A 25435-nucleotide genomic window follows, 5' to 3' on the forward strand; every position below is an offset into this window, starting at 1 on the left:
CGGTGTCGGCTCCGCCTCCGGCCGTGGGGCCGGGACAGTCCGGAGCAGGTGAGGCGCGGCCGGGACCACCCGGACCGAGAGAACGCACAGCGGTGCAGCGGAAAGCACTATCAAAGCTAGGCAGGATGTCCGTGAAGGCACAGGGAGGGCAGGAGGCACTTTGTGAAGTTTGTTATTTCATCAGAGTTCCAGTCCGGTGTCGTTACCGAACCTCTCACCCCTGACAAGGGCATTTCAGCTCGGTTCGGGGGTTCAGTGTACCAGGCTCCTTTGGAAATGCAGGAGATAAGAAAAAATGTCCCTAGGGATAACTGTTACTAGCCATGAAGTAGATTTTTTTATATTTAGTAGATTAGTAGATTTCTTTATATTTAGTTTATGTTTTCATTCGCTGCTCCGTGTCACGGTAAGATAGCTTGACTTCCAATCATTAGCAAGAGTGTGTTCAATAAGATAAGGGCTAAAAGGTACTGACCTCTGCCTCCCTTGGAAAAATGAATATAAATCATCTCGTTACATTTATGCCAAAAACAATAAAATTGAAAGGAGTGCATAGTCAAGAGAAGTGTCTCTCCTCCCTGCAAAGTATCTCTTAACACGGATATACCGCCAAAAATTGTTTGAAGGAGTTGCCTAAAATAACTAATAATCAAACTAGTGGTCGATTACTCAAATTTTGCAATTTTTCCGTAATTATTTTAAAGAAATGCATTCAGAAACGTTTGTATCTGAGAACTGGAATCCAAGGGTCTGTTAACTATTTCCTGTGTTAGAGAATCGGCTTTCTCCTTGTCCTGCTGCCCTGAACATCCTAATAACATTAGCAAAAGAGCAGGAATAAAGTACCTAGAGCATGGCTTGAATCTTGAAGGTTAAGATCTAGATCAGTTAAAACACATTAATTACTTCTGAATGGTCTCAAAGAGCATTTGCCGTGTATATTTATGTCAATAAAGCCTTGATGAGGGCATGGATGAAAATTCACATCACACTCCAATTCACCAGGGTACCCAAGTGCGTGTATCTGAAGTTACTGGGTTCTAAAAAAACAATCTTGGTCTCCAAGCGCCCGCGCTCCCTCAGGCACCCCCGGGGCTGGGCGAGTGAGCCGCATCTCAGGGAGATGCGATGCGCGGCGGGGCGCTCCCTTCTGCCGTGAGGGTCCTTGCGAGGTGGGATCCTGCTTCTCACCGGTACGAAAATGAGGGAGGCTTGGCGTGTGGAAATCTGCACGTAACTAATACCAGGCCGAGATTTCATTTGTTTGGTTTTGGGTTGTTTGTTTGTTTGTTTGTTTTTTTAAGAGATCGGGAGAGCGACCCGCATCGTTAATTCGCCAACGAAAGCGGTGTGTAAGTGGTGGCTTGCGTTTGGAACAAGAGATTTTTCTCTCTGCATAAGAAATGGCCACCTTATTTTTTATGGGAGATTAAGAAATGCGTCCGAATTCATAACCTAATAAATATATCAGAATACGTCCAAATGTGCTGAAGAAGAAACTGGATCAGATCTGTCCTATAGGGAAATGGTCCAGTAGGGTTTTTAATTTTTTTTTTCCCCTGCTTTGATTTGTACAGTTTTCCCCCCTCCCCCTCTGCACACACATACACACGCTCACGCACACATGCTGCAATGCACGCTGCATATTGTGTCTGCCTACACAAGTTTTCTACTATAGTTGGAAACCTGACTGTGAAGCGCTTTGTTTTCTCTCAGCCTTTCTTCAGATACACCATTTTATTATGCGCCTTTTAAAACCAAATTGCACTGCAGTACCCGTTTATCCAATTTTCCAGTATTATCTCTTTTTTCAGGAGATTCTCGCCCGAGTATAACTGCATCTGAACTGAGCACAGTTCAGCACAGCTACACAGCTTCAGGCGGCCGGAATGCCTCTCTCCCTCCTGGAGGGGCCGGAGCTGCCGTGAGCCGCCGGGGCCCGCAGGTGTCCGCGCCGCGCCGCCGGTGCGCTCGCTGCCCTCAGCTCCGCTCCCACGGCTTTGTATGCCGGGCGCGGGCATCCCGCTGGGGTGCCTGCTCTTCTTTTGTTCAACAGCATCATTCATTCTTCTTTCAGGATAGATGGGCTTCGCCGGGGTCGGTGACAGCGGGCTCTCGGCTGATAAGAAAACCACGAATTTAGCTACTGGAGGCTGCCTTTACCTGTACACCTGGAACAGGACAGAGCCAAGTCTGATCTCCTGTTGCAGAAGTCACTTGTTTTTGACGAAGGAAAACAAGGTTAATATCTCTGAAACGGCCAAATTCTCCCATCATTCGGGAACTGCCTCTTGAAATCTGCTGGGAAATATCCCCAGTGTACTGACCCCGCGCTGGTGGTTCTGTGGAGAGGTGGCTTTGTCCACGATTGCTGTATCTTCCAGAGCCGAATAACTGTCCTTCAGCCGCTAGTCTTTTCACATCTTGTACTTTATCCACTGTAGCACATATACGTTTAAAATCTATGTAGGGGCTCGTCGACCCCGAGCCCTCGGGCCCCGGCCACGGGGAGAACTGGTCCGGTCGCTGTCACCCACCCGGGCTGGAGGGAAGAAACCGAGTCCCGGTACACCGGGAAAGAGAATCCTCGGTGAGCTACAGGCTTCGATGGGGCTGTGTGGGGTTGTTAAGGTGGATGCTCATGTTCCCTGGTATAAATTAGCAGAAGTGTATCCTACTGATTTATTTATTTTTCCCACACCAAGGGTGTTATAGAAGACATTCTCTCTGGCACTTGTTGACAAATAAGTCGTGAGCTACCTGACAGTGTTAGTCCAGTTGTTGTCCATATGTCTAAATACTCTCATAGAGACGTCAGTGCCGTTTAGGAAGAGAAATCCCTCAAATGAAAACCAGAAGGAAGATTTTTTTTTTTTTAATCTTTTTCTTGTCCCAAAAACTCACCTTATACCTAAGGGCAGTAACATACAGGGAAGATTTTTGCAAATTCAATATCACTTTCCCCCACAGCAGCAATCGCTTTACAGCATGACAGTATGACAGGGTAGGAAAGGATGAGGGCATTTTCCTTTTTCTTTTTTTTTTTTTTTCTTTTTTTTTTTTTTTTTTTTTACCCTTACCTTCACTAAATGCCTTGAGTTTGTGTTTGTTTAACGACGAGTCGCTTCGGTAAACAAGACAATCAAAAGAACATTTGAGACTACGTGGATACATTTCTCTGATGCTTGTAGACGCCTGGACACCCAGAGGAGTTGTTGAATGCCTCTCTTACCGTCTTTCCTTTATTTACCCAAATGAACTCAGGGAAAGCTTTTAACCGAGGGGAAATTTAAGGTGATAAGCAGCGAACAGACGGTCTGCACTGCAAGCCTGCGTTTCGAACTGCAGCCCGCCAAGAAGCAAAAGGGATGAGACGCTTCAAAGGCTATTTTTTTGTTGTTGTTGTTGTTCACGTTTTTCTTTAGAAAACTGAGACCGTTTCTTCTTCCTCGAAATACTCCGACTTGCCTGCCAACGCAATCTCATTTTAAACAGTTGTTTTAGCCGAAGTCTCGTACCGACTGGTTTGGCAACTAGGTCAGGGTTTTGAGAGTCAGCTATGGTTTTAGGAAAGATTCTACAACCCTTCTCCCACCACTCCAGGCACTCTTCTCTATCTACTCTATTCAGGAGCCAGCAGTTTTAGGAGCAGCGTCACGTTTTTAGGGTTATTTTCCCCAAGGGACACACAAGATTAGGAATAGTCCGGCTGCTTGTGAAGAAAAGACCGCACATACACTTTTCGGGCAGTTTTAAAACAGCTCTGTCTCCTAATGTAGGAGGATTTGGGTTTGGGTTTCTCCCTCTCCTTTTTCTTTTTTTTTTTTTTTTTTTTTCCCTTTTCCCCTCTTTCCTGTTTGTGGAATTGTTTTTTATTTTGGTTAGGTTTTTTTTTCCAGCGTGTATCAAGAAAATTAATTAAAATCTTTCTCCACCCTTCTCCCCCTCCACCGCGGGATCCGATCCACGCTGTCCCGCAGCGCATCAGCCCAGGGGAAAACCGTACATGGTTAAAGTTGGGGGTGTCAGGGAGGGGGGGCAGCAGGGGACATGACCGCAGCTTATTTCTCCCAAGCGCGACCACTTGTTCGGTGGGCTCTGGGGTGGGGAAATGTACGTGGGTGTGTAAAATTGCGGCCATCCTCACCACCCACAGTCCTGCGGGACCTCGGCGGCTGCCCAGCGGAGAGGAGATGGCCAAAACGTACCCACCTGACGCAAATAATCCCCCAACAGGTACGCAGGGAGAAGATGCGGGTGTGTATGTCTGTGTGTGCCCACTCCTCCCGGCGGCGCCGCCAGGTCAGAGGGCGGACACCGGGAAAGAGGGGAGGCGGGAGAGGGGTGGGAATGTGTCCGCGTGACGCCACCGCCCCCTCCGCCAGTGGGAGGCCGGGCGAGGGGTGGCGGCGGCCAACGGGACGCGAGGCGGGTCCGTGAGTGGCATTGAGGGAGGGCTCGGCCGGGGGGGAGGGAGGGGGGCCAAGGGGGGAGTTGGAGAGAAATGAAGTTGTGCTAAAAGGCTTTTAGCCATCAAGAAGTTATTAGGCATTTCTCAGCCGCAAATTAGGGATTCTTCATTAATACCAACCTCGCCCCCCCACCCCACCCTACCCCACCCCTCGTTATGTGAGACGGAGAGTCTGGGAGCCGATAAAGGGGATGGGGAGGCGGCAATGTCTGTCTGCCCATCGGTGCGAGGAGCAGTGACAGGCGCAAACTTTTCCCCGTGCCATTAATGAGCCAATTAAAGAGTTGGGCTTCTCACCCCGGGAGAGCTCTCTGCAGGCTGCCGGGCTCAGGGATTCAAGGTAGGTGAAAAGAAGATCACAACCCACCACAATTTGCCTGCCTCAGCGAAGAACCGCAGTGATATGCGGTGCTAGGCTGTGGGTCTCTTTCCCACGGTGAAAAATGAGGAGGAAAAAAAAAAACCAAAACATAATTTGGTTGGAAAAATGTGATGTTTGGGTGGATTCCGGCTCGGGGCAGGGCTGGGCAAAGCGTGCCTCCCCTGGCTGGGGTGCAGCTGAGGTAGACACCCCCGATCCCAGTTGAGGAATGAGGACAGTAGCCGAGAAGAGGAGAAATTCAAAAGAAAGAGAAAAAAAAAAAAAAAAAGGAAAAAGAAAAGAAAAAAGAAAAGGGAAAACAAGCAGAAACACTCCATGATTGGAAATGTATCCCTCACTGAGGGTCTGGCAGCACGGAGCGCGGGGAGGTCTGGCCGCCGCCGCGGTGCCGGCCCGTGGGAGCGCGAAGGGGACGGCGCAGCCCCGGCAGCACCAAACCCGCTAACGCCGGGAGCCGGGAATTGCTTTCCGCTGCGCCTTCGTTCTGGCCATGCAGTGCACACCTGGGCTGGGAAGTGAGAGGGCTGTGGGAGGAGAGTGCGGGGCAGGCTTCTCCACGGGCGCGCTAGATGGGAAAATACAAATTTTTTTCTTTCCCCTCTGGTGGGAGAAAATACTACACCCGCCGGCGGCTGGTTGTTGATTATTATTTCTCGCGGCTCCTCTGCGGCGCCGTGTACCGGCTCTCTCACTCCAAGACTGCTCTTGTCTTCACAGAGAGAGGCTCTGGGGAAGTCACCCAGCGCCCTGGGAGACAGCTCGCGGCCGTGCGTTTCGGCCCTTGGATTGACAACGGATCACGGGAAATAACGGGATTACTATGACCCTCTTCCGAGGAGCTATGCTGACCGCCATGAGTAGGAAAAAAGGCCAGAAATACATCGTTTGGTTGCTGTCTGGTGCCTCAATCTTCTAGCTTTTTTTTTTTTTTTTTTTTTTTTTTTTTTTTTTTTTTTTTTTTTTTTTTTAATGCAACTGCTTGGAGTGGTGAGCTGCGTTGGATAAATGCCTTTCCCATCTAATTGACTCTGCTTTTCAGAGTATATTTACTTTTTCTTCCTTTTTTTTTTTTTTTTTTAAGAACACCTCTACTCTTCAATACTTGTTTGCTTTTACACAACAGAACGGTTTTTAAGAGTAATGGCCTCACTTAGAATTACAGCCTGATGCTCCGGAGAGATGAATTGCAGATGAGTTTCCCTTCCACCTTTGGATGAATCTCTGGAGTTTAAATTATAGGAAAGAAGCGGGAAAAGAACACGATGAAAGAGAAGTCCAAAAATGCTGCCCGGACTAGACGGGAGAAAGAAAACAGTGAATTTTATGAACTGGCTAAATTACTACCCCTGCCCTCCGCTATCACCTCTCAGCTGGACAAAGCATCCATAATCAGACTCACTACCAGCTATTTAAAAATGAGAGTGGTTTTTCCAGAAGGTAGGTGAGAATGCCTATTCGCCTTTATTTTTATTCTGATCCAGATGTCATTTATCACTTTTACAAAAAAAAAAACCAACTCAATAATTCGGGGTGTGCTCGGAGACAGGGTGCCCTCCGCTGTGGCTTCCCTCTGTTGTAAATACTTTCCCTTTAGCTCCTATGACAGGTTTGGTTGGAGACTTATGGCTCTTTTGTCAACACTTGAAGGCACTGAGCTCTGCTGTGTGTTCTGCTAAAGCAGACCCGGATTTTCTTTTCCTCCAGTCTTCCAGTCAAATATGCATCCCCCACTAAGCACACGCGAGGCCTAAGAGGGCATGATTCACCCCTATTTATAGTAACTCTGTGAGGGCGAGCTAGTATATGGGTAAATATTTACATAAGTCTATGCGAAGTCCTAAAGCTTTAGTTCAGCTCTCGAGGAAAGGTGCGGTGTACAGGTACAGGAACGCGTGCAGGCGTGCTCACGCCAGGCTAAATAAATAAGTCGAGCACACTGAATCACATCATCAGTGTGTTGTGTGTCGTTTTGAGGATCACTAGGGCCGTTTGAGGACGTTAAACAACCGCGGAAAATTTTAGCAGCGGTTTTGCACCCAGATATATTCAATCCCCCTGACCACCCAGTGCTGCAAAACCAGTGGCCCAGCCTAGACATGCTTCTCCTCGAGAAATAGTAAACTTCACGTTGACTTCCATGGCAGCAACAACTCGCCTGTCTAGAAAAAGAAAACGTAAGCGTCCTGAGGTGTCTCCTACTCTTAAATAGTATCAGGATCTAAAACAATCGTCTTTGGTCTTCTAGATAGGCTGCTAAGAAAAACAAATAGCACAAAGTTAAGAGAGTCGGAATAAAGTTCTTCCGTGTTCTCGCTCTATTGATTTTTATAAGATGTAGGGGGAAAACATTTTAAAAAATCACGAATCTTTTATTTAGATCAACTCGATGGAGTTGTAGTCTGTGTGAAAGAAAAAATATCAAGAGGTTTTTGGTTTTGTTGTTTTTTTGTTTTTTTCCCTGACCTAATACAAAATTCGCTGCGTCTTTTGTTGAAAAATGAGTTTACATAGGAAACAACGTAATACAGCTATGTCCCCATGAGTTTTCTGTAGCTGTATCTCGACTCGGTTGGCCTATATATTTTACAAATTAAGTGTGTATATGGCCTAGTTTTGTTTTGCTCTTGTTTTATCTGATTTGGTGGTTTGAGGGGTTTTAATTTTTTTTCCCCTGGTTAAATATGTGGACTACTGGTACTAATTCTACTTTTTAAAATAAATTTGTAGTGTGGCAGTCATTTGGACGGGGGAGGTAATCTCACACCCCCTCCTCCGCCCCCCCTCCCCCCCTGGCCCCAGGTTACGGATGAACATTTATACCTAAGGTCCACAGCAGTGCATTTTGCAATGATTTCTTGAAACAGCTTTCCATATCATCGAGTCACTTGTAACCAAAGAAGGGGTTAAATGAAACCTTTAAAAAACAATAATTAAAGTCTTCATCGAGCCACTTTCCTCCTCTATTTGCTCTGCCACCTTGAAGATCATTATGCGGGACAATCCTCTGTTTCAAAGGAGACGGAGTTGTCCTTTATGCTGTCAGCGCATACTTTATAAAAATAAAGCTATTGCAAACCCTGATGCCCATGATGTTCCTAAAAGGATTATTAGCAATGATTTGTCAACTCCTGCGGTCTCAGTAGGCTACCTTTCTGCGTGATTTCGAGCAGGTCTCGTCAATTACTGGTGCCTATGTAGCGGGTTGTTTGATCAGAAGAAGCATATGGTGTTGCTTGTAGGCTGTGAGTAATCATGGGAAGAGAAGAATAGCTGATCCCCGTCCCTCCGTGGCAGCGCAGGATGCCTGAATGCCCTGGGGAACCGTGTGGCGAAGCGCGCCGGGGCCGGGGCCGCTGCCGGCCGCAGCAGATGCTAATTTGAGCGCGGAGGCAGCGGGGGTGGCTGAGCGGGGCTCGGGGGGCAGCGGAGCCTTCGCAGCCTCATTAAAGGCAAACTGCGCATTAGAAAGGCAGGGAGCAGGCTCGGAAGGGCTCGCCCCTCTGAGGCGCTGCCGCGGGAGGCCCGGCGCCGAGCGCGCTGCAGACCCACGCGGGACCGCCGCCCCCGCATCCTCGGGCCGCGCATCCCTGCGCGGGGGAGCGCTGCGAGCGGCGCACAAAGGCCTGAGAGCGGGAATCGCAACGTGGCGTGGAGCTGGGCTGCTTCCCCGCGGTCCCACGCGGGCTCCCTCTCCCTCCCACGTACTTCCGAGGAGGCGGGGAGCGGAGACCGGGGCCCGGCTCGGTTTTCCCTGCGCTCGCCCGTGCCGCTATTAAACACGAGCGAGGTGCCCACGAGCGGCCTCCCGGCGCTGCGCCTGTGCCTGGCCGTGCGGGAGCCGAGCCTGGGCGATTTTCCCGGGACCCTGGGGGACACAGTGGGCTCCGGGAATGTGGCGGAGCAGCTTGGGCTCCCGTTGCGGTTGCGCTTGTCCAACTGCGTATGAGTGTAAGGAGACAAGGAAGCGGGGGGCTATTCTGGTTTTCCAGAATAAAAAAAATAATAAAAAAAAAAAGTCATGTCTTCTCCGGGAAGGGAGAACAGGTAGTCGCAGGCAGGGAAATGACTCACGGAAAGAACAAGTCTTTCTGAACGGAGGAGTCAGGGCAGGAATGTTGGATGGATGTAATGGAGTTCCTTTCGCTTTTATTTCTCTGGGGAGGAAAGGATACAAGCGTCGGGACGGACCCGATGAGTTGGCCAAAACACTGGAGATGGGTAGCAGGAGGCTCGGGAGCCCGGCGGAATGTTATGTCGTACATTTAAAGAGATCTTGGAGTAGTCAGGGTAGAGGAACGTTGTCTCCGTAAGAGCGAGCTGCCTTTCCAGAGTAACTCGTATCCCATCTCCCCGGTACAAGAGCGAATTTCCATCTGCCCATAGAGTGCTTGCTTAGAGTTGATTGTAAATAATCACGTACAGAAAGATATACACTCCTCATCGCCGCACACACACGGGGCTGGGGACAGGGCGGAGAGAATTGGTGTGCTCTTGTCTGCATATTTTTGTGTTTGAAAGGTCCCTATAGAGAAAGAGGTGGAAGATTTCGGGTTCATTTTGGAAAGAAGAGTATTCTAGGAGTAAAATGCCAGGAGAGTCACACACAAAATAAGCACGTGGGGTTTCCTTCTTACCCCCAGACATCTAAACACAAGGCAGTGGCACTGGACAAACTTGACAAACCGGGCAGAGATTTTTCTACGACCTCCCTCTCGTAATAGTTGTACAATTCTCACAAGTTATTGAAACGCTTGGGTTGTTCTTTCCACCTCTAATTTCACTTCATTAGGTCTTCAACAGATTAGAACTGTAAAGGACGAAAGTGCAAGGCGTAGGATTCTTGCGTCGTTTCAGTACTAAAACACTTATTTTCAGGAGGAGAAAGCGCATAAAACATATACTGCTTTTCGCTGATCAGACAGCTTTGGAAAGAGTGAATATCTGCTAGTTTTCTGAGAACATTAAGGATGAGTTTTAAGGGTTGTTTGTTTGTTTGTTTGTTTTTTCAAGGAGGATTAATTAATAAATAAAGTCCTGATCTAACGTTCATTATAAATAAATACTAATAATTTTATCTAACAGTAAATCGCTAATGGCAAGTAACGTGGACGCAAAAAATAGCTAGAAAAGTCTCCAGGGTGTCAAAGGACTGACAGTATATTCCGCCAAAGACGATGCAATCACTGTTACAATTGCGGGGTAATTATTGGCTGATCTTCGGCATTATCCAGAAGGGAAGGGAGAAAAAAAAAGTAACAAAACTCAAACAAAAAATTCAGGTGGCACAATAAATAATTTTTTTTGGGTTTTGTTTTTCTTCTTTAGTTAGGAATATCTTAAAGGTCCTATTCTCCACCCGCGACCAGAGATGCAAAAGGAGGGTTTGCAGTCTGTCCTAGTGGGAAGGGATCGTTTTGGCGCCGAGAGGCGTTTGCTTTTCGAGACAAAAGCAGAGATTCCGTTTACATAAACTTTCGCCGAATCAGGATGGTTAACATTTCAATATTGAAACCCTTAACCTTGTTTTATTTTAAAGGAGGAAGAGATCAACAGAAAAAAAAAAAAATCCGTTTCCCACGTGGATAGGTGATTTAATGCTGTTTTTCTTGCTGCAAAGGGAAATGATTGAGCATTAGGTTTCAATGTTTATTTTCTTACAGAAGTTTTTCTCATTTAAACAGCAGTTTTGTCTCCACGCTGAATATCTGTTTAATTCCAGTTTTGATGTGAACTTAAAATGTGAAGAGCAGAACTAAACTACTAGCAGGATCGTGGAAAAAAAAACAACAACACAGATTTATGTTTTAGAAGGAATACGTAACGAGAAGAGCGGGAAGGAAAAATCATATTTCCTTTGGAAACATACGACCGTTTTCACGTCGGAGGATATTTTTTCAACTTGCATATAAACGGCATGTTTCTTCGGGATAAGGGCTACTTGAATTTGAATCTTCTGGAGAAACGAATAAGTAGTTTGTGCTCGAAAATGCCTTGATTTTTCTCCCCTCTCTCCAATTTGGACATGATTCTGTTTGTTTGCATTTCAAAGCGCAATTCCACTACCTCGTGTTTGCCAAAATCCTGGTTTTTCTTTCTATAGTGAAACAGCCTCAGCATTATTTCCACTACCGTTTTCTTAACAGGGATGTTTGTTTAGTCAACAGGGCTTTCCTCCCTGTTATTATTATTTTTATAAAGAAAGAGAGATGCTAATTTATCTCTGCTTCAAATGAATACATGTGATTTACTGAGATAATAAATCTTTACAAAACCTTGCTAATGGCATCCGCAGGCAGTGGAAATAAGCAGCCTTTTTTTTTTTTTTTTTTTTTTTTTTTTTTTTTTAGCATAGCTTATTCTATTCCATTTGAACCCTCCGACGGCGACCCAGTCCTTCACAGAAGCCTCATTTGGCCGAGATTTTGAGTTATCATTAACCACTGCCTGTTAAATTAACTGGGAAATCAGCTCTGTCTGGCGTTAGGCGATGGCAGAACGGAGCGCTGGTGGCAGACGATTTAATTAAATGGTTAATCGAATCAGGCTAATTCCTCGATACAACATCCAGTTGCCTTTTGGCTTGCCAGTGACTAGGACATGCAGGTTTTGCTCCCGCGACTCCCGGACAGTTGTTTGTCATTTCCCTTGGACAGAGAGGGACAATGACTGCGTGGGAGATGGGGACTGAGCTGTCCTGCCTTCCTCTTTCCAAACAACTCCTGTGCCCCGCTTGTCCCTTGGTATTAAAGCGGCAGCAGTGCCGGCGAGGGGCAGTGGAAGGCAGGGAAGGTGCTGCTTGAGGAGCCACTCACGGAGGTGACATTCTAGTCCTCCCTGTAGAGATGCTTTGCTGGGCAGGTGCCTAAGCCCGGCCCGACCCTCCTCGTCGTCCTCCTGCCCAGCACGGAAGGAGCGAGCGAAGGTGACCGGAGGTGACCGGAGGTCCCGCACCCTGTGCCCTTTGTGGGGTCAGCATCCCCTCGGCGCCGGCGGGCGAGGAGTGAGCTGCTGCTCCTCCTTTCTTAATAACTATACAGCGGCTTTTTAAAGGGCAAAGAAAAGGCAGCGAAACTAAAGCATGCGGAGACGTCCCCGGGCCACGGCCCCCGGGAGGCGGCGGAGAGACCTGGGAAAGCGGCAGCGGCGGCCGCTGCCCAGAGAGGGAGTTTTGAGGAACTCCTGGAAGAGAAACGCGCGATGGACGTTCTGGGACCCGATTTAGGGAAGACTCCCTGCTGTTGCCCCGTCGGGCAGGCTTCCCAGCGTTGCTCCACAGCAGCGGGCTGCCTCCGGGAGAGCCCTCCAATCCTCCCCCTCTGCCCGTCCACAGCAACAGGAAAGAGCTCCCTGCCTCCGGGGCTTCGTCTCCAAGCCAGCTTCCCTGGGCCTCGCCCGGCCGTGCGGGGCGGTGCGCCAGACAGGGACAAACCCCGGAGGGATGCCCAAGGGCTCCCCGGCCCCGGAGGGAGATGGCCTCAGGGTCTGGCCCCCAAAGAAGCGGGTCTGGAGCTCAGGATGGGCTCTCCACTAAGAGTTTTTAAACGGGGACGTCAAGTCGCCCGCTACAATGAATCCGGATTGCGCTGAGGTTTCATGACTTGGGAGTCCGCTGGGGAAATCGCCGTAACTGGTTTTAAAAGCCGGCAAATCAGCGCAAAGCAGATAAGGGCTTGCATCTTCTGGCCACCCCACCCCCACCGCCACCCCCGCCCCCCTTTGCTATTGCCAGACAAAGGACGGGGTCGAGATGGGCTCTGCGCTGCAGATGCTCACAGAGGGACAAGTAACCCGGAGATCAACCAGGGCCAAGGAGCTGCCCTGGCTTCTCGGAGTCTCATTTCCCTGCGCCTGCCTTCCTCCGTGTTTGCCTAGATGAAATTAGAAACTATTCAGGAATCTCTTCCCCCTTCCCTGGGACAGAGGAGCTTCTTGAAACAGTATCGCCACTGGATAGGGACGGTGCCCACCCAGCCCCTGGTTCCATTGGCTGTCGACATCAAGGCTTGCATCAATCAAAAGATGAGGGGAAGGAAGGACAGGACCAGGGCAGTGCAGCGCGGCAGGTCTGGCTGTGCGCCCGGCCTGGGGGACAGGCTGGCGGTGCGGAGCGGCTCTCTCAGGGACGGGGGTGGGCGCGGCTGGGTGGAAGAAGGCAATTCACAGGGACCCGCCTGTGTAGCGAGCCCATGAAACCGACAGACATGCTTTTTGATGTGGAAAGTACAGTGGCTTTCCACTGGAGAATGCTGAGAGAAACGATGAATCAGCACACTCGCTCCGCGCAGGTTCCGCGCAGTATAGGTGAAGGCTGTTGAGTAACGATGAGTGATAGTCTGGATAAAATGCTTGTCTTTTCTCCCCTTTAATTTTTTTCTAAAACTTATTTCCCTTCCCCCCACCCCCTGCCCCCTTTCCTTTCCCTCCTCACAACAGCAGACAATTAATTTATCGTGGCGCAAATAGCTCCTCAGGAAAAAAAAGTTCATCGAGTGAACGAGATGTTAGATAGGAGGAAGAGTTTGTTAAAGAATATCAAATTCATTCTGAAATAAAAGCTCGATCCATTTTTTTAAATTTCTGCTTGAATAACACAGCTGGGTGATGCCTTGAGTTTATGTTAGACGGTTGCTCATCATTCATTCGCCAAGAACTGACCTAAATGGTGCCTGTGGGATTAGGTCAATTTTAGTGGATCTACTTCGCCTCATTTGGTTACTAATTGGTTTCTTGTTTTATAAATCGAAATCTCATTTTCAGGAAATCACAAAACCCATGCAACCAGTCCGTGGAGGTAATCCGTGGGTCGGGGGTATTTAAATGGAAATGGTTCTACAATGCATCAAGTATTAAGCAACAGTAAAACTTCCCCTCTATTTCCAAATGAAATGTGAGCTCGCTAGCCTTAGATCCCTAATAGATACATCCCTTCTAAGGCTACTTATGTAAATATGATAAACCAGACCGCGGTGGGGGAGGGGCGGCAGGAAAGAAAGTAAATTTTATCTGCTAAGATTATTGTGGCATAACTTGGAAATCTTCCAAAATAGATTATGTTTTGCTTTGTCTTCGGCCACTTTAGCTGGGAAAATCCTTTGCCTAAAAACGATTTAGTTATCCTTCTCCTCACAAAGCTGCTTGTTTCTATTCCAAAGCTATTATGCTGTTGGCTCTCCAAATTACAAGAGAATCTTTAGATCTTGTTTCCAAGCGTAATCCTGGAGCAAAAGGGAGAGCTGATTTCCTTGTTTTGTTTTAAATAGACAATCAAAGGATTTGCAGAATTTTCTGCGGTAGGTCAAGTGCAAGAAATCACAGTTTGCCCCCTCGATAAAAGGAAATTGGATGTTAAAGCGAATAGACGGGGGAGGGAGAGGGAAAATTAGCGGAGGGGGCTTTCTCCTCTAATCTTTAGAAACAGTATTTAGGGGGCATCAGGAGAGGGCGTCGATTTGGGAGAGGCTGGGATTGGCAACGATTAGAAATAGTCTCCGACTTGAAAGTACTGAAAACATCTGGGCAGCACAAAGGATCGTCTCATGTGACAGGATTTCAAAAAGCCGGTTCAGGTAGAAGAGTGAAAACGTTTAATTATAAACCATGGGCAGACAGAGCCCAGCAGCGCGGGGTTTCCACCTGAAACATATAGAGGAGCTCAGCGCGCCGTGAAGAACCGCCTTCCCGAGGGAGGTTAACCTGCAGTGCCCGTGAGCTGTTCATTAACCCGCTGGGGTCGGGTTATTTTCCCTTTTAGGAAAAGAATAATTAGAGCCGTAAACTTAGATTAATAAGCAACTTAAATCATAGGTGGGCAGTACAGATTTAGTCTTGAATAAAGAAACCTGTCACTCAGATTTCCCTCCGGGTGGGGGACGTGGCAAGGAGCCAGCTCAGCGCCATCCTGGCTCCCCAGCAGAGAAAGCTCCGAGGAGCTCGGGGAAAAACAAATATATCGTGGGCTTTTCTCTCTTTCCCTGGAAGCTGTGTAAGATTTGCCAGCTCCTTCCTGAATACAGGGGGCGGAGGTGATCCTCCATCCTGGCGGCTGGCTCCCCCTTAATTGGCGTGGAGGAATTAATGGGAAGGAGCCTGTTTCTGGCGACATGCTGAGGCTGCAGGCTGAGGAACGGGCCAGAGAGAATCTCCTGCCTCTGTGGGGCTATGAAGTTAGGGAGGAAGGAGAAAAGTGTGGGAGTGGTGAAGAGACAAGTTGTTGTGAAGAGGTAGAGGAGGAAGGGGGGAGAAGGAAGCGAAAGGCGGGGACGAGCGGGGCGCACCGCTCCGGCGGTGGGGAGGGCGCGCAGGGGCCGCTCTGGGATGCCCCCTTCAAACAGCGCGGAGGAAATCGTTCGCTTTGCTCGGACGGCAAACACCTGGGTGAGGCCGGTCAATAGCGAGGGATGCCCGCGGCTGCCTGCTGTCAGCACCTCGTCTGTCTCGAAATAACTGGAAAACGAGGTCTTGCCTTTCCCGAACCCGCACTGCGGGAGTGAGCACACCCCGCCGGCTCGGGTCCCCTAGCGACCTGCACCCCAGCCATCGATCGGGACTTGTAGGTTTCCCTTCAGTTTTACTCTATCTTACTGCTTGTGCGTGCCTGAGTGAGACTTATTTCATGGCACAAGCTTCAAAGGTTTTGACTGACCCGTTTAAATTATTTCAGCAACAACACCGTGAAAAGGCATCGTCCATGAATTGCGTTGCTCCGGTGAAGTAACTTCCACGTGGCTTTTATTACTACTCACTTTGCGTAGGAGAAAATAAGACGCGTGTAAAACATTAGACAAATCCGGAAAGATTAATTTCTGGAAGGGGCTCCATGGAGGCACATCACCCCTCCCTGCAGTGGGAGCCATCCTGCCCACCGGAGCAGCAGGAGGAGAGATGGAAGGGATAGAGGTGAATCCTGGAGACAGACTTAGCGGGGCAGGAGGGAGGGCGGCCGGTGCCGTTGGACAGTGACTTGTCTGAGAAATCGTGAGGTTAGGAAGCTTCCTCTGAAGTTCAAGGGGGACAGTTCCCAGTAGCCAAGAAGTTTGATCTTGCATTCTGTTTCACTTAGATCTTAAAAATTAACTTCACCATTAACTAAAAATAAGTATTCGGGTATTTTTCTCTCTGAGGAATTAGATATTGAAAAATAATGCACAAAAGAGGCGTTTATGTGCAATGAAGTCATGTCTAGTTTTCCAAAGATTGTACGTATATATGTTTTAGAGTGTAGACAAGATGAAGTGTTTTCCTCCCCCACCTCCAATCAAGCCCACAGTAGTAAATTTTTCATCTCCTGACTTTACTTTTTTGTTTGTCTTAAATAACAGGACTTGGAGAAGCCTGGGGCCACTCCAGCCGAACCAGCCCACTGGATAATGTTGGACGGGAACTGGGATCCCATCTTTTGCAGGTACTGGTCTGGAAACGACAGGCATATGGTATTAATGATTAAAGAATTAATTCCCTCTTCTGAGCTTTCAGTTGCCACCTTGACTAATTTTTAACCGTTCAAGTCTTTAATAGAAAGGTAGGCAGGAGGGGAACCACTTCAGAAATGCGAACCACTGCGATCCAGTGTCATGTGTTTTGTTAGTGGCTTGGTTCCTCTGGGTCCTTTGCCTCAGAATCATCTAACACTGCGTCCACAGCGAGGGATTCAGAGTGTGTCCCAGGGTGCCAGAGATACAGGGGCACGACTTTTCCCTAATTTATTAACAAGGTGACACATATCATCAATGTTGTGAAGCTCAGAGTGGTGTGGGAGGGAGAGGCTCTAGCGACAGGCTAGGGAAGGCTGTCATGGACAGAAGGGCTCAGCGGGCACCGACATTATCAGAGACACACATCAGGGAGGACAGATCTGAAAACTCACAGTGCTTTGAAATACTAAAGAATATTAGCGATGACCATCATTCCACTGGTGGAATCATGTGGCTTTTGGAGGGCCTATTCTGCTCTTGGTACACTCAGAAGTCCCATCTGTGTCTGCAAAAATGTACCTGACAAATTGTCTTATTTACACTGTGGAGAATTTTTTATTTGATCGCTTAAATTCTCCTTATAAAATGCACAAGCACTAAACCCCTGTGACATTTGAAATAGGATAGAAATATTCGGTATTTCTGGGACCCAGATATTAATCACCAGATAACAGGACCTCTTCTTAGATGCCCTCAAGGCACTTTTGAGCTCGGCCTCTCTGAGACGTGGGTTGTATCTGGAGCTTTAGAGGGACTCTTGTCCAAGATTTGCCCATTTCCTTCCAACTATTTGAATAATCAGAGCCTGAACATCAACACCTGTTTAATAAATAAATAAATCAGAAGGACGGGTATTTACTGGATCCATCTATTAATTTATTTATATTCCCTACCCTTTTCTGCAGACGTTGGACGGTTTCATATTTGTTGTGGCTCCGGATGGCAAGATCATGTACATCTCGGAGACTGCCTCGGTGCACCTGGGCTTGTCGCAGGTACGCTGGGGGGCCTGCTACCCCTGTGCTTGCTTGCACCACCCCCGCGACTGACAGGAGAGGGTGCGCGGTGCCGGCGATGAGCTCCCCTACTCCTTCTCCTCTCTCACAGGTAGAACTGACTGGCAACAGCATTTACGAGTACATCCACCCCGCCGACCATGACGAGATGACGGCCGTGCTGACGGCGCACCAGCCTTACCACTCGCACTTCGTGCAGGGTAAAGCACACAGCCCCCGCGCTCTCGCGTAGGGGACCGCGCACAGCCAGCGGAGCCTGTGGCTCACCTCACCTCTGCCTTTCCCCCTTCCCAGAGTACGAGATCGAGAGGTCCTTTTTCCTGAGGATGAAGTGCGTCCTGGCCAAGAGGAATGCGGGCCTCACCTGCGGGGGCTACAAGGTGCGTGTCCGCAGCCGGATTCCCCATTTCCCCCCGCACGAGCCTTCCTGTGTTCCTGTGCCGGGAGGGCTGTGATATGGGGAGAGAAGGGGGGTGAGACCTCTTCTCGCAGGGGTTTTCCCAGCCCAGGGCTCTTTCATGTGGTCCATTTCTCTGAGTTTCAGGCTGAAAAGCTCAAACCACAAAACCAAGCAATCGAGCTCCCCTTCATGTTTGTTTCTGCCCCCCCCCCCTTTTTTTTTTCTGTTTGGTTGATTTTTGGTGGTTTTGTTTGTTTGTTTGCTTTACTCTTTGAACTGAACCTCGCGCAACCACTGAGGTTCCCTGTGACAACTTTCAGATGATACAACGAGAGCCCTGGGTTAATTTGTTTCTTTATTAGGTAATTCGTCAGCTGCAGAGGTAGCTCTCCTAGTCAAGGGGTTTGACCAGGTGCTTCACATGGTTCTGCTCGGGGCTCCTCGGTAAGGAGAGCCCTGCACTCTCTCCTACCCCCTCGCTGCCTTTTGTTAGCCACACAACGCCGAGGAGAGGGTTGTACACATAACCCAAGGAGATGTTGTGTCACAATGTACCATAGACCAAGAACACCTGCTAAACTCCAAGAAGAAACATCTTAATAATAGATAAGTAAGAGTGGAAATAGACTGCAGTTGCCTGCAAGGATACGTTTAGGAGATATACTTAAACCAGAGGTACTTTTTGATGGTGGACTGCGCCTGCTCCATCTATAGAACAGACTTATCTAACACATGTGACATATGCACACATGTAAATCCTTTCTCAGGAGCATACACTCTTCATTACAAAGCCGTAACTGGATTGGCAGTTCTGAGTCTTTCCTTTGCAGAAGAATAATAAAAGCGCAGTTAGGAGGTATGCCAAAAACCACTTCAGCCAGTAGAAAGAAAAAAAATCTTGTTGACTCTAATCGGCCTTAGATCGATGCTGAACTCTAGTATGGGAAAAAAACTCAGCCCCTATAGAACCACAGAAAACTCCCAGATTCCGCTTTGCCAGGGCTGAGACGCAAGTCAGAGGCTCCCGCTGGCCCGGCAGCCGCACGGGCACCGGGATAGGGGCAATTGTCCAGACCCTCTTCGTGGGGAGGGACGCCTGTCGAAGCACATCCTTCCCTCTGCTGAGTAGCCACCAAGCTTTCCTGTGTCTCCGGCAGGTCATTCACTGCAGCGGGTACCTGAAGATCCGCCAGTACAGCCTGGACATGTCCCCCTTCGATGGCTGCTACCAAAACGTTGGCTTGGTCGCTGTGGGCCATTCGCTGCCGCCCAGCGCCGTGACGGAGATCAAGCTCCACAGCAATATGTTCATGTTTCGGGCCAGCCTAGACATGAAGCTCATCTTCTTAGATTCCAGGTAGAGCTGGGGTTATTTCCAAATCTATTCCCCTAGCCCGTCCTTTCTTCCCCAGGCCTCCTCTCCTGTCCTCTCACCCACTTACATTTGATGCTTATGTCTCTTGCAGGGTAGCTGAGCTAACAGGTTACGAGCCCCAGGACCTGATAGAGAAGACCCTTTACCACCACGTCCATGGCTGTGACACCTTTCACCTGCGTTGCGCACATCACTTGTGTAAGGAGATGGTCTTCTTGTTTAAAACTTGTTAAACTCCGCCCCATCCTATCCCTTTGCAGAAGGACTTTGGGGTTGTTGGGATTTACCTCTATGTCGGCATGTGAAATGCCAGCTCTCTCGAGGGCAGAGTAAGCCAAATCTTCTTCGAGTTTTAATGAAACAAGGTCAGATAGAGGCTGAACTCTGAGCTGGACGCAGGCGGCAAACGGAGGGGATCGGCAATGAAAGGTTATTTTTCCATCCTCTTATTTTGGTTGTAGGACAAAAACTGCCCTGCACAAATCTCAGGCGCTCTTGTTTCTTCAAATTCTGGTTAGGAGAATCCTCATCTTCCTGCTCCAAAAAGCCATACCAGTGAAATATCAATACTTTTGTTTCACTCCCACCAAGTCTCACAAATCTTATCTGTATATCTAATTTCGACTACAGTAGTGAGCCTGATTCGACGAGATGTACTTTATTCTATTTTGATATCACGATGACATTAATGCAGGGATAGATGAATAGAAAGGATATCAATTTCCGGTAAGTTTCCTTACAGAGAATGTAACGAGAAGAGATACAACCCAGAGATTTATAGAACAAAATCTCGATGATGATACTTCAGGATGGGGGTATGCGGGGTTCGGTTGCTGTATACGACCACACACGTACACATACACACACACAAACACACACCCCGGCCCCACCAATCTCCCCTATTAGCCTGTGATAACGATCTCAGGTACTGAGATGAGCCCTGCCTGGGGGCTCCACCACCCTTGTCCCGTCGCTTCCCCACGTGCCACTAAGAGGTTCCTAACCCCTCGTCACCCACAGGGCTCTGGGGGGAGTGTATGCTTCTTCCCGGGGCTGATCAAACCAGAGGCGAGAGCCACGCTGAGGCTCTCCTCGCTTTGTCCCCGCAGTGCTGGTGAAAGGGCAAGTGACCACCAAGTACTACCGCTTCTTGGCCAAGCACGGCGGCTGGGTGTGGGTGCAGAGCTACGCCACCATCGTGCACAACAGCCGCTCCTCCCGCCCGCACTGCATCGTCAGCGTCAACTACGTGCTCACGTAAGTCAGCCGGGGGCCGCGGGGGCCGGCCGGGGCCGCGGGGGCCGCTCGGGGCCGGCCGGGGCCGCGGGGGCCGCTCGGGGCCGGCCGGGCACCTGCGGGCGCGCCCCGCTCTGCCCTGGGCCCGGGGCCGCTCCTCCCGCCGCCGCCTCCTCTCCCCCCTTCCCTCGCCGCCGCGCTGACCAGGGCAGGCTCGTCAGGTCTGCTAGGAAACACATTGAGCGCTTTCATCCAGATGAAGGGTTTCCCGTCTGGCTGTTTCTTTCTCTTTCGAGAGAGGAAAAGATTTAGAGGTTTGTCACCCACATATTTTGCTGCCCCCTCCTTTTTATTTTCTTTATTTTTTTTTAGTCTAAATGCACCCAGCATTAAATAAAATTTAATGCAGCGTAAAAGAAAAGGCTTCCACGTACGGAGTTATTTATACTCAACAAACAGGACATCTGTTTTTCTTTTCAAAAATCTGGGGTTTGAAGTTCTTAATTTCATCCAGAGTCTCTATCAAAGCTCGGAGATTTCTTTTTTGTTCTTGGAGAGAGATCCTTACAGCGAACCACAAAGAAGGTTGGTGATCAGAAGGGTCAGTTGAACTTAAAAAAAAATTAAAATTGAACAGGAAAAAAAAACAGAGTAAGTGCTGAGATATATCTCAATACATCTCCCTGCATTTTGGAATGGCTAGGCTGTGCCCTAGCTATCCTGCTTGTACTGAAACGCAGAGGCCACGTGAGGGAAGAGAAGCTCGGCTGGACTATTTTTAAGTGTTTTCATGGTAGTTATTCGTATCCCCTCTGGACACGGCAGTAGCTGTTTCCGGCAGCACTGATGCTTCATTAGGATCGTAGAACCAGTCGGTCCGGCGGTCCTTCCTTGATCCTTCGGACTGAATATTCCTCTGTCCCGCTGCCTTTTTTTTTTTTTTTTTTTCCTGGAGACAAATGTAGATATTGGAAACGTCTGAGAGGCACAACCCTCCCCTTTCCTAAATGGCAGCATCATGATCTTGCCATCACGGCTTTGGTGCATACACAGGTGGAGAGTGGATTGGTAGCCCAATTTAAGGAGTGCTTCCCGAAACGAAGTGGCTCGACACGGAGGCCACGGCTCTGGTCATGTGTGGAGGGGCTTCTGGTGAAGTGGGAAAGGTGCTGCAGGTCGCGGCGCCTGCACTTCTAGAGCGTAATCCCTTTGATATGTAAGGTGAAAACGGGCGTCGTGCTCTAAGATGGGACATTGCTCCTGCATGGAAAAATAAACATTTTGGTCAGCACCCTGCTATAGTCAGCAAAATACCATTACCCTTTAAAGAAAATTTATTTTATTTTATTTGGTATGGGGTGTAATTTCCTCAGTAAGGATGGGTATCAGGAGAGATGTTATCACTTTTGCTCTAGCTGTTCTGCAGATTTTTATGTCTATTTCCCCTATACCAGTCCCTCTCTGTATTTTTCCCAGTTTATGCTTCCCAGTTAAGTCCAAGCACCTGCTTTGGGTGAACGGGGAGCAGCAAAGACAGAAGTGAGTGCATTGGAACGCTAAGAAACAAGGAACCCTAAGGCAACTAGAGTGTTGGAGTGGTTTTAGCTCCAGAAACGCTACTGTTTTCTACGATCATTTGAGATTACCGGTGGTTTCCCTTTCCTTTAAACCCCAAAGCATGAACATCAAATATGGAATTCTACCTCAAATGATCCGAGTCGAAATGAAGCACCCCAGCGCACCTGCTGGTAGCACAGCTGGGCACCTGGCAGGATCTGTCCCTTGCTTGCCATGGCACGAGAATTTCAGGCCGGCGCGGCAAGCAGGGAGTGTCCTGGTTCCTTGTGGGGGCCGGCCAGACAAACCCGTCAGAGCAGTGTCCCAGCAGCGTGACAAGGCTGTACCATGTGCCTGTGTCCTGCCAGCCCCGCGGCTGTCCCGGCCCGCGGCCGCGGCCGCCGCACGGCCCCGGAGCGCTCGCGGCTCCCCGGCAGGAATCACCGGAGACTGGGAGCTGCACTCGCAGTGCCTCAGCACTCTCCTCCCCGCCTCCCAAAGCGGCCCTGCAGAGAAGACCATTCCCCCCTCGGGAGCGGTACCCTAACAGGGTGACCCCTCCTCTCCAGCTGATTTATCGGTGGTGGCAGAGTTTTTATGCTTTGGTGGATGTATATGGATTTTCAGAACCTGCTTCCAGCCAAATTGGCATGTGGGGGGACTATAGCTGTGCTCTCAAGATTTCCCTTAGAGAATGAAATTACACCACAGGGCAACTTCCTTGTGCTTTGGTGTAAAGTTTCAAGTTTCCCCTCGCACTCTTGGCTTAACTGCCTCGAGTGTGAAGGAGGGCAGAGAGGGAGACAGGCTGGTTAAAGTAGGGATGCTGAAAGTTTGGAGGTCCAGCACTGGCTGCAGCAACTGCCATGTACTGCTGACAGCTACAACATAGACACTTCCACTGCATAAAAATCTAGTTTTGATATGCTCAGGTCCTCGAGGTCTCATCGAGCCTGGCTGGCTCTTCATTAGGCTGCTGCAGAAGAGATTGCATTCTGCTTACTTCTGCAGCAGGGCTGCCACTGCTGAAATTGCTGCCCTGCCTCCAAGAGAAGGGTGTAGCTCATACCAAATAATTAGATAATTATTATTATCATTATTATTATCATTATTATCATTATTCTTCTTGGGATAGCTGACAATTCAGAAAATATATGGGAAAAACAGGTCCTGCCATTTGCCAGGTGACTGTAAGCAGAGAAAGGTCTGGTTTTAAAAAAACTGAGATGAAGTCAGCCTCTGAAGTATACCTTGAGGTGGAGGGAACTGTTAGGGAAAGGCTGATCTTGGCAGAGTTGGCTAGGGGGATGCTGAACTACCTAGAGCAGCCTTAATTGTCTTAATGAGCTATTCAGGGTCAGCAGTATCACTCAAATGAGGAATGCAGGTGGGGAAAATATAGAGGAAAACGTGAGGTTACAGGGACTTGTGGTTTTCCTCTGGTATGAGGCAGGCTCTACTGCAGGAGAGCTGGGCAGAGGTCCTGTAGCACTCAAAATCTGCAAGTGTTTAATATCTTTTATAAATCTCATAGAAGCTGATGTTATTTAAGGATGACACTGGATTTTTTCCAGCAAACCAAGAGAGGCTGAGATGAGCAGTCTGTGTGTGCCCTCCTGTGCTTTTCCCACTTGGCACCTGGTGTGTGGCAGAGCCCTTGGTGCAGAGGGACGGGAGTAGGTGTACCCACTGCAGCCAGGTTGTGTTATAAACCCAGCAAATGTGCTTACAAAAGAGAAATACAAACCTTTCATACTGACTCTTGTGTGTTTAAGATGAGGAGAAAGCTAAAGAGGGTCAAATTTGTGCTTTTGAGTTTTGAAATAACAGAATCACAATCTCACACATTTGGGCTTGCAGGGTAGAACTTGAAAGGTGGGATGACTCCTGCTGAAAAATTATTTGAATATAGGAATTTTTGGTATTTTTGGAGGGCAAATCACAGAAGGGGTCATAAGTCTTAGAAGATGTAGTGCAAGTCTTTGACCTGCTAAGTCCCTGGACCTGTCACACAGTAATTCTTCACACAGGTAAAACACCAGTTTTTTGGTTTTGTTTTGTTCTGTTTTATTTGTTTGGTCATGGGATAAGGAGCCTTTTCTCATTATTGAAAGAAAACCGAGTTCTCTGTTTTGGAAAAGAGAAGATACTGAGTGCCATAAGAACCAAAATGGTCTGGAGCAGTTTCAGTGCAGGCTGGGCAGGAAGAATAAGAATCTCTACCTTGCAGCTTCCCAGCTCCCCTGGGTAAGAGAGATAATTAAAATGAAAGAAAGAATGCGAAAAGGCCCACGCACACCCCAGTTAAGAAAATTAAAAAGAGGTGATTTTAATCTTCCATAAGTCCCAAATTTTGAGAACACGAATGCTAGGTTTGAGAACAAATGTCTGTAGTAAGTATATATGCTGAAATAAATAAGCACAGTGGCAATGGAAGGTGGTTTTTTTTGTGTAACAGAAGTGTATCAAAAACTGATACAAATGACCTTTAAAGACTCTTCCTTAAAGCACATCTATTTGGTCTTCATTATATTCTGCTTTGGATACGTGAGTATAGACACAGAATATTTGTTTCTTTTCTTATTTGTTCTGTACACACAGCCACCATATCATTGATTATTAGCTGTGCATGTTTATCACAGAAACGGACTCAAGTATGAGTCAATGAATAGAGACAGAAAGTGCTGAAGTTAAGTTTATATTTAGATTGCAAACAACCTTCCTTTAAACAAATGGATAATGCAAAGTCCAAATCCTTTGACTTTCTGAGCATGAGCAAATATTATAATAATTTGTCCCCAGAGAAAGATAGAGAGGCTTTCCTATATACATTTTGTTGTCCTTTAGCATTTAAAAGAATAGCAATAATGGTGTTATATACAGATAGCATGGATTAGGTACATAATTGTGACTAATCTCTGTTCTAATGATACAGCATGTATTTGATATAGTTCCAGCTGACCTCTTCATGTTACATTGTGTAACTGGCTGATTAGGAACACAAATTGAATGCAATTTATTTGAATGGCTATTTCACATATAACTGCCACATTGACAAATGTTTTACCAAACAATGTGATAAATTCAATTTAGAATAAATTAACCATTAATTGTAATTACAGATTTAATATTTAAATTTTTATTATTAATATTCATAGCTTTGTGTACTACCAGATTTGAAATGATGGTGTAAGAAAGGTGTGATGGTTCAGACTTCAAAAACATCCTGGCATATGTCCTTCCTGGTATATTAAGTGGACTTTAGGGAATTTCGTGTTTCATGTGAAAAAGCTCTCCCCATATTTGTGGACAGTTAGTTATATATTTTCATAGTTTTTCATAGAAATCCTCTTTTTATCCTGTCTCTGATACGTGAGGTCTCACCTCTATTTCTTCCTAGTCAATGGGAAAATGTGTTTCCATACCCATGGTGTGGGCCTCCCTTTCTTGAATGTTTCTCTCAATCTGACCCATTTGGAATTGCCACAGAGTTCCTTCCTTAGTCATAGGTAGATAGTTGTTCTCTT

At 47.9% G+C, this 25435-nt stretch overlaps 1 protein-coding gene across 1 annotated transcript in view; it reads left to right on the top strand.

Moving 5' to 3' along the window:
* The first annotated feature begins 6115 nt into the window (after positions 1–6115).
* SIM1 (SIM bHLH transcription factor 1) overlaps positions 6116–25435 on the top strand; it is a 44781-nt gene continuing 25461 nt past the window's right edge. The window contains exons 1-8 of the mRNA XM_021533832.2: positions 6116–6290; positions 16172–16254; positions 17230–17319; positions 17432–17540; positions 17635–17720; positions 18898–19097; positions 19207–19313; positions 20225–20372. Coding sequence (XP_021389507.1) covers positions 6116–6290; positions 16172–16254; positions 17230–17319; positions 17432–17540; positions 17635–17720; positions 18898–19097; positions 19207–19313; positions 20225–20372 — 998 coding nt within the window. The remainder of the gene's footprint in view (positions 6291–16171; positions 16255–17229; positions 17320–17431; positions 17541–17634; positions 17721–18897; positions 19098–19206; positions 19314–20224; positions 20373–25435) is intronic.

The sequence above is a fragment of the Lonchura striata genome, chromosome 3, assembly GCF_046129695.1.
Source record: "Lonchura striata isolate bLonStr1 chromosome 3, bLonStr1.mat, whole genome shotgun sequence".
NCBI classification, from domain to species: Eukaryota; Metazoa; Chordata; class Aves; order Passeriformes; family Estrildidae; genus Lonchura; species Lonchura striata.